Below are 17955 nucleotides of genomic sequence, written 5' to 3'. Positions count from 1 at the left end.
TGGGTTAAAATGTGAGATTACTCTATAATCGACGCCACAAAGCAGATTTATGCTCATATACTTCCACACCAATCCACACAACAAAATAAACCAAAACAATGCTGCAATGAAGGCACAAAATTAGGATTAAAAAGTGAGAATTTTAGCCATAATTTTGGGTGAACTATTCCTTTAAATGTAAAGTGATTTTTTTTTTTTTTCTTCACGGCACTAGTGAATTTGCAAAAATAATCGCTGTGTCCATACTTCCCTACTATAAAGTATGCCAAAACAATATGCCAATGTAGGAGTATGTCCGAATCCTCAGTATTCATAAAACGGTAAGCGAGAAATAACTGCATGACCTGCTATTTCAGTCCAGATTCTGGTTGTTGTTTTTACGTCATATATTCGGGTCACGTGTCAACTTAACACAAGTCAAACACAACTACACACTGCTCTTGTATTTAAATGAAGAGTTGTATAATAATCATTACAGTAAATTGTAATTAGTAACTTTAATAGAACTAATTTTATTACCCTTTTTGTAGACCACATTCATAAATACACAGAATGAGTCACAGATGACAGTGCAAAATTTGCTGTGCTAGATCAAGTAAAAAGACATTAGCCTGCAATTTTAATTTCTTCATATAGTTTGTCTCACTCACCCTCACATTTGATATCCATGATGTCTCCACTGCATATCTTTTTCTACACCCATTCATTTACTGTACAGTATACAGTATAGGCTATTCACAATTCTGAACCTTTTAAGATGACCTAAAATCAACTGTTTGCAGGCCACTGACATAAGGAAGAAAGAAAACAATTGTTTTGTGTGTTGTGATGAGCGCTCACGCTGTGCTCGAGTGGGAGCGTGCCTGTACAAAAAGCGAATCGGATGCGCCCACCGGGCACTTTACTTTCATAAAAATAAAAACAACTGTTTTCCTTCAAGCACGGGTCTTTGTGTCTAAACAACGGCATCTCTTGTCAAATGTCACTACCTTTTTCAGACCTGGTATTAACATCCATCACGGGAGATCCAATCAGTGGACAGCACTAAATACAGGTGCAAACAGGTCTGAAATGCACAGATCGGCTTAATTACCTTATAAAAAGTACCCGTCTTCTGGTTAATTTCATACCCTGTTTGAAAGTAAAAGAAGCGCATATGGTCGGCTTTATGTACTGGTAGATAGAGGTTCGTTGTGTTACGCACTACGCAGTACTTTCGTTTTGACGTATTTGGATATTGCGCAAGTGTTGTCTTCCTCCCAACTGCCGGGTACAAGTAAAAAGCCAAAATGCACATATATTTCAGGTTCTAATATTGACTATGGTAGCAAGAGTCTCATCTAATTTAAATGCGGTGGTTTACTACTGCTCAGGTGATTGTAAACCATTTCGTCGTGTGGTAGGCTGCACTCAAACTTGCAGTTTGTTGCAGTATCGATATGGGCACAGCTGAATCGATACATGCATCGGCAAGGAGCACATGACGATATATCGCCGAATCGATATTTTGAACACAGCTCTAATGTATACCCAGAATACGTACTATTTTACCACCCAAGAAGTGCGTCATTCATCAGTTACAGTACATACTGTGACAGTACACAAATTACTTTTCAAACAGCTTTTCCAAACACTCCGCCCGTCTTCCATTGGTTAAGCAAACAGGTAGTCCCGCCCCCAGAGATATGCCAATGGTTGAGCAAATGTTGATATTCCTGGGTGGTTAGGATGCTCAAACAGACAGAGGAATGTTTTTAAGTGTTTTAAGACAGTGTTTACACTTTTCAGGGAAATCAACCAAGGAATTATATACTATAGTTACTATAGTTATCCTTGCCTATTAAACTGGGAGTATTTAAACATCTAAAGAATAACACACTTCACCTTTAAAGAGTCTCACGAGGCTCGTGAGATTTGGATTGAATACAAAACTTGTATTCCTGAACAGATTAATTATTGCACATTAGCGTATGCACATTTAGATAAAAGGTTATCTTGTATGCCTGTTCGCTCATTGACATTGTTAAATAGCTCCAATATGTCATCGACACAGGGAAGCTTCATAAAATGTCGAATCAAGAGCTTCCTATCCCACACATTTCCTTTTCCAATTTAGACAAAAAATTATCAACTCACACACACTTTCTAATTTAAGAACTCAATCATTGGAGGGAAATGAGAGAGATATTTTAATGTGGAGCAGTGGAAAGTGAATACAGTTAAAGGTCATAAGATTTTTCCCCTCCTTTCCATTACTCTCATTATTGTTAATCAAAAACTTAAGATGAACTCAATTAAAAACCTCAGGAATTTAATTATTGCTTGCGATTCTTTCCGCACCGCTAAAGAACACAGCTGTGTCTGTGTGTGTGTGTGTGTGTGTGTGTGTATTGTGCTCACATCTGTATCTGGTAGACCCTCACTTTCCCCTTCTTAAAGCCCTTGGCTGATCTGTTTGTTTTGGAAATTGAGATTTTCAATATTTCTTTTGCAATTGCTTTTGAATTAAACAACTTCATTGCACACCTAAAATATAAAGACAAACCATTTTTAATTATCTGGTTTTTGTAAATATTTTGATAGTTTGTGGTCTTGCCTCATAAATGAACATCGTCTCTGTTGTTCACAGAGCGCGCACCAAAACATCTGTCTTGCGAGTGTTATATCGTCCAACCTGGGGGTGGGGGTTGGGGTTGGGGTTTGGTGATGGGGGTGCGTCATTGTCTGAGGCGTGTGGATACAAACGTGGAGTGGAATGGATACAGTGACACCCGGGACGTAGAGGTGCGGTTATGAGTGGGGTGGCGAGGCTTCTGTCTGGGGGGGGGGGGTACGGGCACCCCTGGCCCCCCTCTAGCTCCCCTCTAGCTCCGCCCTGCTGATGAGATAAATAAATGACAAAAAAGCACCGTAAAAGTTCCTTAAAATTAGTTCAAATGACTTGTGTGCTAAATTACTTGTGCTTTAAGTCTTCTGAAGCCATGTGAAAGCTTTGTGTGAAAAAACTGCATTTTACTGTAGTTCTCAAATCTAATTCACGCATACGTACATTTGAAGTCAGGAGTTTACATACACTTAGGTTGAAGTCATTAAAACAAATTTTTTAACCACTTCACAGATTTAATATTAGCAAACTATAGTTTTGGCAAGTCGTTTAGGACATCTACTTTGTGCATGACACGAGTAATTTTTCCAACAATTGTTTACAGACAGATTGTTTTACTTTTAATTGACTATATCACAATTCCAGTGGGTCAGAAGTTTATATACACTAAGTTAACTGTGCCTTTAAGCAGCTAGGAAAATTCCAGAAAATGATGTCAAGCCTTTAGACAATTAGCCAGTTAGCTTCTGATAGGAGCTATACTGAATTGGAGGTGTACCTGTGGATGTATTTTAAGGCCTACCTTCAAACTCAGTGCCTCTTTGCTTAACATCATATAAAAATCAAAAGAAATCAGCCAAGACCTCAGAATAAAAACTGTGGACCTCCACAAGTCTGGTTCATCCTTGGGAGCAATTTCCGAACGCCTGAAGGTACCACGTTCAACTGTAAAAACAATAGTACGCAAGTATAAACACCATGGGACCATGCAGCCATCATGCTGCTCAGAAAGGAGATGCATTCTGTCTTCTAGAGATGAACGTAGTTTGGTGCAAAAAGTACAAATCAATCCCAGAACATCAGCAAAGGACCTTGTGAAGATGTTGGAGGAAACAAGTAAACAAGTATCTATATCCACAGTAAAACGAGTCCTATATCGACATAACCTGAAAGGCTGCTCAGCAAGGAAGAAGCCAGTGCTCCAAAACCTCCATAATAAAAGCCAGACTACAGTTTGCAAGTGCACATGGGGAAAAGGATCTTCCTCTGGTCTAATGAAACAAATATTTAACTTTTTGGCCATAATGACCATAGTTATGTTTGGAGGAAAAAGGGTGAGGCTTGCAAGCCAAAGAACACCATCACAACCATGAAGCATGGGGGTGGCAGCATAATGTTGTGGGTTGCTTTGCTGCAGGAGGGACTGGTGCAGTTCACAGAATAGATGGCATCATGAGGAAGGAAAATGATGTGGATATATTGAAGCAAAGTCTCAAGACATCAGCCATGAAGTTAAAGCTCGGTCACAAATGGGTCTTCCAAATGGACAATGACCCCAAGTATACCTCCAAAGTTGTGGCAAAATGGCTTATGGACAACAAAGTCAAGGTATTGGAGTGGCCATCACCAAGCCCTGAACTCAATCTGATCGAGCAGGGAGGCCTACAAACCTGACTCAGTTACATCATTTCTGTCTGGAGAAATGGGACAAAATTCCAGCAACTTGTTGTGAGAAGCTTGTGGAAGGCTACCCAAAAAGTTTAACCCAAGTTAAACATTTAAAGGCAATGCTACCAAATACTAACAAAGTGTATGTAAACTTCCTACCCACTGGGAATGAAATGAAAGAAATAAAAGCTGAAATAAGTCATTCTCTCTGCTATTATTCTGAAATTTCACATTCTTAAAATAAAGTAGTGATCCTAACTGACCTAAGAAAGGGTATGTTTTCTACGATTAAATGTCAGGAATTGTGAAAAAACTGAGTTTAAATGTAGTAGTAAAGGTGTATGTAAATTTCTGACTTCAACTGTAGACCTGGCACGAAAAATGGTCAAGTCAGGTTTGACGTCAGTGATGCCAAATGCCATTAGCTGGGTCCATTCCTCACACAAAGCTATATTATGTCTTCAGAAGACTTGGAATATAGCACATGGGATGTATAGGCTACTTTTATGGTGCAATTTTATTTATAGAAAAGATAAACATTAACATTATTTAGAATTTCATCTTTTCTATTCTATTGAATACATAAAGTCGTACAGCTTTATTGCAACACGGGTGAATAAATGATGACAGAATTTTCTTTTTTTGGTCGAACTATTGCCTTAAACACATTTGTTTCCATGTTTCCTAGCTCACAGATTGACATTACAGATTTATAAAAGGACTTATTCACTCATTAGTGACTCATGCAAATGACAGTATAATTTAATGTCATAAACAGAGATTTGTTGCACTGTTGTTCAGTGTTTCTAATTGAAGGAAACCATTAGCAGCAGTAATCCCATTTGAGTTTGCCAGTTTTGAGTGATTGGCAGGGTAATATCCATGCTAAAAAATCCCTGCAGGAAAGGGTTAGTTCATATTGCAGCACACTGGAAGTATGCACTTTTCTTGGCACCTGTGGCATGACACAGTATTCCATAAACAAATACAATGAGTGCTCGTAAACACATTGCTCATTCATAGATTATGCCTGTAGCAGGTTTAGATTGTGTTTTAGAATTTAGAATCTCCATTAGTCAAATGTTCCTCACAGCTCTTTACATAAATAGATGACATAGCCTCCCAGAATTTCTGTATGGCAGTGCAACACTCGGTATGTTTACATGCACTTTTAAAGTTTGATTTCACTCTGACTAAAACAATAATTTGATTTTTCCACTTTTTCTCCCAATTTGGAATGCCCAATTCCCAATGTGCTTTTAAGTCCTTGTGGTTGCGTAGTGATTCGCCTCAGTCCGGGTGGCGGAGGACGAATCCCAGTTGCCCCTGCGTCTGAGATCGTCAACCCGCGCATCTTATCACTTTTTCTCCCAATTTGGAATGCCCAATTCCCAATGTGCTTTTAAGTCCTTGTGGTCGCATAGTGATTCGCCTCAGTCCAGGTGGCGGAGGACGAATCCAAGTTGCCTCTGCGTCTGAGATCATCAACCAGCAAATCTTATCACATGGCTTATTGAGCACGTTGCCACGGAGACATAGCACCTGTGGAGGCTTCACGCCATCCACCGCAGCAACCATGCTCAACTCACCTTGCACCCGACTGAGAACTAACCACATTATAGTGATCATGAGGAGGTTACCCCATGTGACTCTACCCTCCCTAGCAAACGGGCCAATTTGGTTGCTTAGGAGACCTGGCTGGAGTCACTCAGCATGCCCTGGGATTCGAATTAGCGAACTAGTGAACTCCAGGGGTGGTAGCCAGCGTCTGTACCACTGAGCTACCCAGGCCCCCAATAATCGACTGAATTTTTACCAGTCTGATTTTTGTGAAATCTGACTTGCTGACTGAATGTGATTTTAACTTACATTTGTCCAGCATTTAAACATGTTACTCGGACCATAATTGGCCTCGGTGTTGTACGCTCTGAAAGACAGAAGTGACATGCGACATATATGTAACCCGCCAAATCTGAAGCTCTTCCTTCAAATACTTGTTGCATACAGTTGAAGTCAGAAGTTTACATACACCTTAGCCAAATACATTTAAACTCAGTTTTTCACAAGTCCTGACATTTAATCGTAGAAAACATTCCCTGTCTTGGGTCAGTTACGATCACTACTTTATATAAGAATGTGAAATGTCAGACTAATTGGAGAGAATATAAAATAGCAGAGAGAATTATTTGTTTCAGCTTTTATTTCTTTCATCACATTCCCAGGGGGTCAGAAGTTTACATTCACTTTGTTAGTGTTTGGTAGCATTGCCTTTAAATTATTTAGCTTAGTTCAAATGTTTTGGGTAGGCTTCCACAAGCTTCTTACAATAAGTCGCTGGAATTTTGTCCCATTCCTCCAGACAGAACTGGTGTAACTGAGTCAGGTTTGTAGGCCTCCTTGCTCGCACATGCTTTTTCAGTTCTGCCCACAAATTTTCTATCAGATTGAGGTCAGAGCTTTGTGATGGCCACTCTAATACCTTGACTTTGTTGTCCTTAAGCCATTTTGCCACAACTTTAGAGGTATGCTTGGGGTCATTGTCTATTTGAAAGAACTGACTTCAACTGTAAGTAACAATAATGAACAAACACAATCTGTTTTAACTAATATCACACAAATTATTGTATTGTTCTTGTACATATTGAAGACATCATTCAAACGTTCACAGTATAGGTTGGAAAAGTTTGTGAATCCCTAGGCTAATTACGATAGGAGATGGGAGATGTGGGTGAGAGCTACTTTGACTTATAAAAAACAATCAAACATTTTGAGTTTGCTATTAATAAGAAGTATCTGGTGACATAGACTATGCCTGTGGACAGAAAGCCTTGTTGATGAGAGAGGTCAACGGATAATGACCAGACTGGTTCGAGCTGACAGAAAGGTTACGGTAACTCAGATAACCACTTTGTCGTTGCTGCTTTCCAACAAAAACATTGCTGCGTGCCTCAGGTTTGCCAAAGACTGCCTTGACACTCCACAATGCTACTGGGAAAATGTTTGGTGGACTGATGAATCTAAGGTTGATTTGTATGGGAAGAACACGCAGCACTACGTATGGTGTAAAAAGGGCACCGGATACCAACATGAAAACATCACAATGGTGAAGTACGGTGGAGGGAGCATCATGATTTGTGGCTGCTTGCTGCTTCGGGGCCTGGACCGCTTGCCATCATCGAGGGAAAAATTAATTCCCAAGTTTATCAAGATATCCTACAGGATAATGTCAGGGTGGCTATGCACTAGCTGAAGCTCGGTAGAAGTTGGGTGATGCAGCAGGACAATGACCGTAAACATTGAAGTAAATCCACTATGGAATGGCTTCAAAAAAATGAAATCCACCTTTTGAAGTGGCCCAGTCAGAGCCCGGACCTTAGCCCAATAGAGATGCTGTGGAATGACCTCGAGAGCCATTCACACCAGACATCCTCAGAATATGGCTGAGCTGAAGCAGTTCTATGAGGAGGAATGGTCCAAAAATCCTTCTGAATGTTGTGCAGGTCTAATCCGCAGCTACCGGAAAAGCTTGGTTGAGGTTATTGCTGCCAAAAGAGGATCGACTAGTTATTAAATCCAAGGGTTCACTTACTTTTTCCACAACTCTGTGAATGTTTAATGGGATATGTTCCATAAAGACATGAAAGATTATAATTGTTTGTGTGTCTATATTTGTGACTTTGATGAAGATCACATTTTATAACCAATTAATGCAGAAAACCAGCTAATTCCAGTTCTTGCCACTGTAATTGCATGATGTAGTTACATTGAAATAGGTATAGAGTACTCCCTAAACTCCAGTATTTAGTTAGGTTACTGTCATGTGTGTGACTATAAAGGTGTGTGTATTATAAACATGTTTATTTTAACACTTTGTCCCAACCAGATGCAAAGCGATAAAGCTACAAGTAATAAAAGTTATCTCTTCCATGGTAATCAAAGTTTTTGCCCTAACCAGTTGAGACTGCGACAAGCAACAAACTATAGGACATTCCGTCAATCACTTGGTGTTTGTTTCTGCGCAGTCATGGAGAATAGTCCCGCCCACTCTGAAAAGTCTAATGCCTTATCAGGTTCAGTGTGAACAGACAAATTGCATGTCTGTTTTGTTCATTTTTGTTCCCCATATTGTGTAGAAACAATATGGATGGCTGTCTTAAATGTAATTGCACTGTAATTCAGGCGGTAAACGTGTCCCTGTGGTTCATGTAATGTTTCTTCAGGCATCTGAACTTGGCTGTTCGGCCCAAACAGCTGCCGGCGCTGGTCCGCAGTGGTGTCCCAGAGGCCTTGAGAGGGGAGGTGTGGCAGCTACTGGCCGGATGTCACAACAATGACCACCAGGTGGAGGAGTACCGAACACTCATTATAAAGGTAGACATACAGCTCCTATACACCATTTAAGTGCACCAAAAACAAATTTTGATATCATAAGGCAGAGTAGTACATTTCAAACAAGACTGACTTAATGCATCTTTTCCGTTATCAGTTTAAGCTTTTCCTGGTTCGATCAAATGTTGTCAGTGAATAGAATGATTATGGCCTTGACTCATACTATGGTAGCACCTCTTTAGATTTTAAGTTTTAATTTGGCTTGGACATGACAGTAGTGTTTCTTGGTAATTGACAAAAAAGATCAAGAGAAAAAATGTGACACAAGATCATGAGATACTCTGCATTACTTTGTCTGGCCAGATAAACCCCGGTGATGCCGCGATCTTATTAGCCAAAAACAAGTAATGGCCAAAACTTTTTATAGAATTAATGTGTATGAGAAGACAGGACTAGAATTTCCTATGCAGCTCCTGACCACAGGAAGCCGTCTGCTCTTTTTCATTTGTTTTCGTGTTCTGTCAAAGTTGTTAATACAGCAGTCTGAACTCTCAGTACCTTTTATAAGAGAACAGCACAGTGCGGACTGGATGCTCCAACTCCTCAATCCTTAGAGCGCAACAGTCTGGTTGTGAAAATCCCATTCATTTTCTCCATAGACAAATTGATTTTTAGGAATAACTTACAAACTTTTAAGACAGATCTTCCATGAGCTCAGCGGTGTTTAATTAATGTTATATGACTCTGTTGAAGCCATCAGTCCATGTTGTTTCAACTTCATTTTTAAAAATGAATTCCTGGTGAAGAACTACACTACCCAGAATCCTGAAGAGAGAGCCACCAATCAGAGAATTACGGCAAACCTTTTGTCTTTTTGTCTGTTTTCCAAATATTTTCTGCTTCAAATCGAAGTGTGTAATGATATGATTCACCTCAGAGCTGGTTGGTTTGGTTCAAGGCTTAGAAAACGTTTAAAGTACTTTATGAAATCCCTATGGAAAAAAATACGTTCGTAACCAAGGTGGCTGAAAAAAAGTTGGCTGGCCCTGTTGCGCTCAATACTAGACTGCCTAGCAAAGGCAAAACACAGTAACTACAAATTTTGAGTTACGGTTTTTAGCCTTTGTAGGTCGGTAGTGTGCAACTGAAATGATCGCAAGTGCGATGAATTGTACGTTTCTAAAATATAATTTGAACATGAATGACGGTGCATCTGAACAACCATCTAAATTGGTCCATTCATTATAAACTATTTCGATTCTGTAATTTGGTGACAAAAAAAGCCATTTGACTCCCTAAATGTTTTGTTTTAGAAGGCAGGTGCTTCCAAGCAACTTTTTAGGCTTGAGCATCAGTTCCAGCCACCTTGGAGAGCAAAGAGACCTGCTGTGATTCTATACCTCCTTTACTTTGCACAGCATAAATAAACAATCAGCAACATAATGTATTTGCTACAACATCCCTTTTCACCATTCCGCATGCAGAGTAGAGTTTTGGTTCCGACCTCTTGTTTTAACCCGAGGGATGAATGCCAGTGTACTGTATCTGTCAGTCATTTCACAATGTCCCTGAGGTGCCTCAAAGTGGTAAAGACATTTTCTTGAAAGCGGGAGATTTTACTGTGCACAAGTTTATTGCACAGAGGCCTTTTCTCAAACAACACACAAAAGCACTATTCTCAGTACTCTGTGAACCGCTGTGGCCAGTCCCATTTGTTCCTCATTACACCCAATGTAATTTGGCTCTAATTTGAAAGCTGGCAGTCCCTTGTTGACCTTTTACTTCTTACTGTGGGAAGGAGAGCTAACCATTTTTTGGGTTTGTTCATTATGTTTTAGTATTGTACCATTGACTTATTTATTTCATGTGAGTTATAAAGGCTGATGAGGTGCGTCCACTAGAGTCAATGGACATTCACACTGGCAGCTATTTGCAGCAAAAAAGTGACTGAGGCCATTTATTTTCAATGGGAGTTGATGATTTGATATGAGTATGAAATTCCATTTCAGTTTTTGAATTAAGTTTGAATTAAGGAAGCAATCTGGATGCAGAATTGTAATTAGAATTGTAGTTGGAATTAAAATGGAAGGAAATTAAAAGAATCTAACTGCAACGAGTTTGTTTTTAATAATACATATTCATTTTTCTCTATGAATTACCAGTGAACATGGTATTATGTTACATACATCATAAGGGGTACTTTCAGAAACATTAGGTCATATATCATGGTAATAATCATTTGTATTAAGTATATTACAATTTGATATGTATTATATATAGTTTATTAATTGATTTGTCTAAAGGAGGCATTTTAATTAATTGTTTATTAATATGATCTAATGTTGTGTAATAGCTAGGACTGGGCATTGATACAGATTTCCCAGTTTGGTTTGATTTTGAATCACAAGCTCTCGATTTGCTTCAACTCGGATTTTGATTACAATTTGATTCGATTTTGATTCATTTAGGTATATTTGAGTTACAAAGTCATTTTTTCTTATATACATGTAAGAAATTGTCTGTCAGCTAATGCTACATTATGGAAATATAAATTTTCAAAATGAACAACAGGGCCAAACCATGCCGTTCAATTGTGATTTATTTTACAGATGTAGTTATCAACACAACCAAAGCTCAAGTAAACTTAAGTAAGAGATTGATCTTGGGATTTTAAGAATCAATATCAGGTTCGTTTAAATGAAGATCTTGATTAATCGGAAAATCTCTCTATTATTTTTCAACCAGCCCTAATAATATTTTCACAGGTTATTCCTACAGAAAAATTAAAATGTATTATAAAAAAGTATGTATAAATATCATAAATATGACAATGAACATGACAAGAACACCATTTCCTGGAATGCTTTAATTTACTCCAAAGTCTTCAACATGCGGCATGCTTACAAATTCCGAACCTTAACAGAACACCTAAGAAGTTATCTGTTCTTGATCATTTTCTTGGTCACAACAATTTCTTTGAGTTAAAATTCAGTAAACTCTCCCTGTCTTCCTGTCAATTTAAATTCCAATTAAACATGATGTGGGATGTGGCCAGTTGAATTCAAATTCCAACTCATGAATTGAAAGGTATGGAAGTATTTTCCGGGAAATTTTCAAAACAAATTGCAAATTGTATTTGCAATTGTGTTTTTTATTTGTGGACGCATAAAGTGTGACATAATCCAAATACAATTGCAAATCGCGTGTTACCATTTGCATTTTCTTTTACACAAATGTACATTCTCGGCCAAATTTCCAATGCAAAAGCAAAGTCCATTTGCCATTGCATTTCCCATGTCTTAAGATTTCTTAAAGCAATTACCCATTTGCTATTTCACTTCCTCTGCGTCCCGTATGAAGCCTGCCAAAATTCAAATGGAATCACAATTCCCTTTGCACTTGCATTTCTTATGCCTTACACAGACACCTGTCAATCAGTGTTGGGGGTGGGAGTTTATACTGTGGGCATGTTTTTAGTCGGAAGTGACAACAGTAACAATTGACTGCATTTTAGAGTGCCTTGCTGTCTTCTGTCTCTTACCAGTCAACATGTATTTTGTTCTTTTAATATAATTGTACTTTTTTTATTTTAACGATTTTACTGCTTTTAGAACAGTTTTATCTGCACTTAATAGTGCAACATTTATTTTTTTTAAATATATTTTTCAGAATGCTCTACTACTATATAATTTTATTAAATTTGTTACATTATATGAAGTAGTAGAACATATGGCAAGATGTGAAACATCTGATAAGTTGAGTAGTCATTGATTAATAGTTGACTATGATAAAATCTACATATCATTGATTATCAAAATAATTACCCTAGATATTTCACCATTTATTTTCCACATAGTAATGAATTTATAACTATAATTATGCACGATTTATTTCCCTAATCTAAAGCACTTTTTAAATGGAAATTGGAATCCACTTATCTCTATTAACAAGATTTGGACTTGTATCAAAGTAGAAATTCATTTTAAAAAGTTTACATAATTGCAGATCCAAATCAGACTGAAGAAGCTTTATTTACACAATAGACATAAGTTTACATTGGCAAAACATTATCCAACATTATGCATACAACATGTCATATGCTGCAGTTCAATTTAGATGGTTCAATTCTTGATGAACATGCTCTTATAATTGTTTCTTTGACTTTTTGTTTTGTTTCATTGTTCTTTTCCTCTTTAATTTCTGTAAAACACTGTGTAGAATGTTCTTGGCATAAAAAATAAAATATATATATATATATATATATATATATATATATATATATATATTTATTAAAGCCCGACGGATATGGGATTTTTGAGACCGATACGATACCGATTTTGGAGGGGGAAATTCACAGATTACCGATATGGTGGCTGATATAGTACAAGCATTGTTTTCTGCATTGTATGTTCTGAAAAAAAATTTTCTGTGCATATCTGAAAACATATACATTGACACCGATATATCTGCCACATATATCGGGCACTAATATATATATATATATATATATATATATATATATATATATATATATATATATATATATATATATATATATATATATATATAAACCGATCAGCCACAACATTAAAACCACCTGCCTAATATCGTGTAGGTCCCACTCGTGCCGCAAAATCAGCGCCAACCTGCATCTCAGAATAGTATTCTGAGATGCTATTCTTCTCACCACAATTGTTACACCACAATTAACCTCTCTCATCAACAAGGCATTTCGATTCACGGAACTGCTGCTCGCTGGATGTTTTTTGTTTTTGGCACCATTCGGAGTAAATTCTAGAGACTGTTGTGAAAATCCCAAGAGATAAGCAGTTACAGAAATACTCAAACCAGCCCATCTGGTACTCGCACGTTTGGCATCGGTCCAATATCTCTTGCGCAGATTTTTTTTAACGGACTCACTGGGTCTTTCTCGCGCATGTCCAAATTCTCCTACACGGTTCACTTCACTTTTGTCAAATACCACACCTCATAGTCGACACCAAGGTGCTCTTAAATGCGTGCAGAATTCCAACTAAAAACATGCCCCACATTATAAACTCCCACCCACAACACTGATTGACAGGTGTGTGTGTGTAAGGCATCGGAAATGCAAGTGCAAAGGGAATTCCATTTGAATTTTGGCAGGCTTCATACAGGATGCAGAGGAAGTGAAATAGCAAACGGGTAATTGCTTTTTCTATTTCGATATGACAGGGTCATAATTCTAATGCAATGGCAAATGGACTTTGCTTTTCCATTTGAAATTTAGCAGATATTGTATGTTCATGTTAATGAAAATGCAAACAGTAATACGCGATTTGCAATTGAATTTGGATTATATCACAATTTATGCGTCCACAAATAGAAAACGCAATTGCAAATACAATTTGTGATTTGATATGAAAATTGACTAAAATATACTTCCATAGAGAAAGGCATCCAATTATCAAATTCTGAATTTGTCCAAACCCTTGTAGGAACACCTACTATGTAATGACCAACAGAACAGCGGCTTGGCAATCTCCAGTGATTTAACTGCTGTAGTGTAAACGCACCATTAGTCCTCACCTGCAGATCTACATCTAACGCAACACATCTCACTGGGGTGCCTTTTTCATGCTAAACATAGGCCCCATTTACATGTTGCATTAACATGCGTCTCATATCAGTATAGTATCTGGATATTCTTTTGCTGGATTGTATTTACGCCTTGCAGTCAAATGCATCTCCAGAACAAAATGGAAAAAGAACTTGCATATTACATCAGAGCCTTTGGTAACTGCAAATTTGCCATCTTTTAGCAAATTTTAAAAACATTGTTGGATAATTCTAATGCTTTCCATCACTTTGACAATCAGGGTTTTTCCTTTTATTTTATTTATTTTTTACTTTTTTTTGGCAGCCGCCAAAGAATTCTGCACGAGGCACGTTGTGATAAGAAAACAGGAGAGAGACGTGAGTGAGTGGGATTTGAGGAGAGAGACAAAATATTCCAATGGAATTATTAATGGGATATTGTTCATTGTTTGGGTAACAAGTCTGCAAGATAGCCGTGTCTGTTGTGTTTTTCACACTGCAATGGCAGAATAAACAGAAAAGGCAAGAAACCGCAACACAGCGCCTTAACAATGGATGACAGTACTAACCTCATCACGTAATTAATTACTTACATATTTTTATCCGAAAAAAACAAATGCATTTGCTTTTTCACCTTCTTTGAATGTGGTCAGAATCCATCTCCGAATGTGGTTTCAGTGATCCGATCACAGTGCATCTTGGGTGCATTTACACCTGTCATTTAATGTGGTCAAGTGCTATCTGATAGCGATCCCCGATCAATGAAAATGCATGTTAATGCAGATAATAAATGGGGCCGTAGTTCAGCTTCACGTAGCTTTCTTGGATTTTCATAGTCAGGAGCAAGCAAAGGCTGCCTCGCAGTTTATTTGTTTGTTTGGCTACATGCTCACAGTGATTTCACTGGGCACGGCCGTGTCAGCTGTCATTATGTAAAGAAAATATCCCGCAGCACTGAGGTCCCAGGTGGCTACAAGATGTTCCTCTCTCGTACAAACGCACCAAATAAACTTGATGTGTGTGTGAGAGAGAGAGATGGTGAAGACAATGTCTATGCTGAGGGGCTCCAGCACATATAGATCTGTCTCTCATAACGTATTGAGATAAGCTAAACCAATTTTGTATCACTGCAGGCCTTCTAAAGACTTATGGAAACTCTACCAAAACCTGAAACCTTTTGTTTTTGTCTCTATGTCTAGTGACATTTTCATTACTGCTGTATTTAAAAGCACAGTTCATCCAAAAGCAAAAACGCTTGCCCTTTTTTATGTAGTGATTCATAGTTATCAATTGTGTTCACATAGAATTAATGTCGTCAAAATCAAGTGCAGATTTTGCCAGTTCTGTGAAACATGTGGAGCTTATTTAATACTGTGAATCCTAAAAGATTTCTTTGTGTGAATTACACGTGAAAAATGTGTTGAGAAAAAAAAAGACTGTCTGATGTTTTCTCTGGATTGTAGATTGCAAGCTTGTGGTACCAATTAAATGCAGAATACTAAAATACCTCATGAAGATTCCTAGAAATAGTCTAAAGACAGTCAGTTTTAGTTAGCTAATTTGTTTATCTAGACTCGGCTAACGAAGACAGACATTCGTATAAAGCATTACATCAAAGGAGTTTAACTTTGACTTAACTAAATTACAGCTACATATTCAGTTTTAAAGGTGAATCTCAACCTTTGAGAAATCTCAAGCAGCATGTGTCAGCAGTAAAAACATCTGACAGTTCACACAATTAGCATTTTGAAATGTTTTGAAAGCATTTTGAGTACCACAGAGACCTTTTAGGCAGTCAAATGGTATCTTGTGTAGCCCGACTTGACCTACTGTATAAAGTCCATTTTGCAGTTTATTCTAGTCTGAATGGCATGTAAAGTTACCAACCACAGTAAGATTTGTTTTGCATCTGCTGTTTGTGGTGGGTAAACCTGAAATCAATGATACCACAATAATAGACCAGCAAGGAAAAACTCACAAACTTTGGCAAATCCATCTAGTACTGGTTCTTCCTCAAACAAGATCTTTGCTGCAACATGGAACCTTAATAATAACCTGTGCACTGTGACTTCATGGCCCTTTCTGTGTGCAGTATTTATCAGATGGTCAAGACAGTGGGTGGTCGGGGGGTCACGTGATGCCATGCGAGGAGCAGACGTGTAAACGGCGAGCTCTGCGCACTTTGCTAGTTTTTTAATTATTTTCATGTTATAATCCAGTGAGATTCGATACACCCAGCTACACATTTGTTCTTTGAGGTAAACATGGCAAAGAAGTCAAAATCCTCAGGCTCAGAAGACATTTAAAGACACTTACGTGCTCAAGCTGAAACCTCTGACGGGCCTGCGGACCAGGGACTCGATTTGAATGGTGCGGCAGGAGAAATTCATCGTCAATTGTCCAACATGTCTGTGATGTTGACGAAGGTTGTTGCTGATTTGGAAGAACTCGCTGTAATTCGTCGATCGATTACGGCGATGGAAACAAAATTCTCTGAGTTGTTTACAAGAGTGGCAGATGTTGAGAAACGGATCGATTATCTGGAGTAGGGATGGGCTCGAGTACTCGGGTACTCGGACATGGCAGCAATGATCAATCATGAAAACGATGATCGATAGTGATCACGCATAATGTGACTTTTCACTTCATTCGAAATCCAGTGACAATTACCTGACAACTAAACACACAAACAAAGAGTGTTCGACAAGAGAGAAACGTGATCGATTCAAAGAATGTAAGAAACTCTTACATCAACGGAAGATCGCTTTTGCACTGATGTTTCCGGCCAAACTGAGAATAGATATGAAGGGAGGCCGCAAAGTATTTACATGTCCCAAGCAAGCACTGTCTTCATAGAAACAATGGGTGCGTAAGCCATTTGGTGTTTCTTATGTAGCTCCAGAGTGGATTAACTCGCTGTTCTTACTCTGGCTGTCTGAGGAAGCTGGGCGCCATTTTTGTTTCTGTTTGTATTGGTTCTGCCTAGAAGCTGGAGTTTGTTTTGTGGAATAACACTCCTTCAAGAAACTTTTGCATGGACGGAAGATCGCTTTTACACTGAAGTTCCCGGCCAGATTGAGAATGAATATTAAGAATGGCCACAAAATATCTACATGCCCACACAAAGGATGTCTTTTATAAAGTTGACTAAGTCAGTGTATTTTTTTTTATGCGGCCTCCTATTTGACTCTTGTCCATCCGAGGAACCGGGATGCCTGTTTTGTTTCTTTTTGTGCTGGTTCCGCCTAGCAGCTGGAGTTTGTCTATTTTGTTGAGTTTGTTGAATAATACTGCTTTGGGACAGTTATGGATGAATTTGTTCGTTCTTTGTGCTAATGCCTCCTGTTGGCTGGAGTTTGTTTTGTGGAGAATTTTTGCGGGACATTGGAATGATTACGTCATCTGCTGCATTCATAAACTGCCGGCTCACTGAACACTTGTTTGTCTGTCCGAGGAAACTGAACAGCTTTATATCGGCTGGTATCTGTTTTGTGGAGGAACACACCTTCGAGACAGTTCTGTGAATGAATCTACACGTTCTTTGTGTTTATTCTGCCTATTGGCTGGGGTTTGTTTTACAAAGTATTTTCTGTTATGTAATTTTGCCTCACAAAATTTGTGCAGAAGCACCGGACTTGAGCAATCCGATGGCAAAGTTGTCGTGGGGGCTCTCATAGGTGTACATGGACCTTTTGAGTTTAGAGGGATTGACGCCAGTGCGCGGGGTTAATGAGCACATTTTTCTTTTTCTGTTTGTTTGGTTCGGGGGGAGTTCG

General features: G+C 38.4%; 1 protein-coding gene across 3 annotated transcripts in view; it reads left to right on the top strand.

Moving 5' to 3' along the window:
- The window catches only part of LOC127433458 (rab GTPase-activating protein 1-like), a 146739-nt gene that overhangs the window by 56504 nt on the left and 72280 nt on the right, over positions 1-17955 (top strand). For all 3 annotated transcript variants that reach the window (XM_051685390.1, XM_051685389.1, XM_051685391.1), the window contains one exon: positions 8494-8644. In XM_051685390.1, coding sequence (XP_051541350.1) covers positions 8494-8644 — 151 coding nt within the window. The remainder of the gene's footprint in view (positions 1-8493; positions 8645-17955) is intronic.

This window comes from Myxocyprinus asiaticus, chromosome 43 (assembly GCF_019703515.2).
Source record: "Myxocyprinus asiaticus isolate MX2 ecotype Aquarium Trade chromosome 43, UBuf_Myxa_2, whole genome shotgun sequence".
Classification (NCBI taxonomy): Eukaryota; Metazoa; Chordata; class Actinopteri; order Cypriniformes; family Catostomidae; genus Myxocyprinus; species Myxocyprinus asiaticus.
Note: the sequence above shows the minus strand (reverse complement) of the source record. Positions and strands in the feature narration are given on the sequence as shown.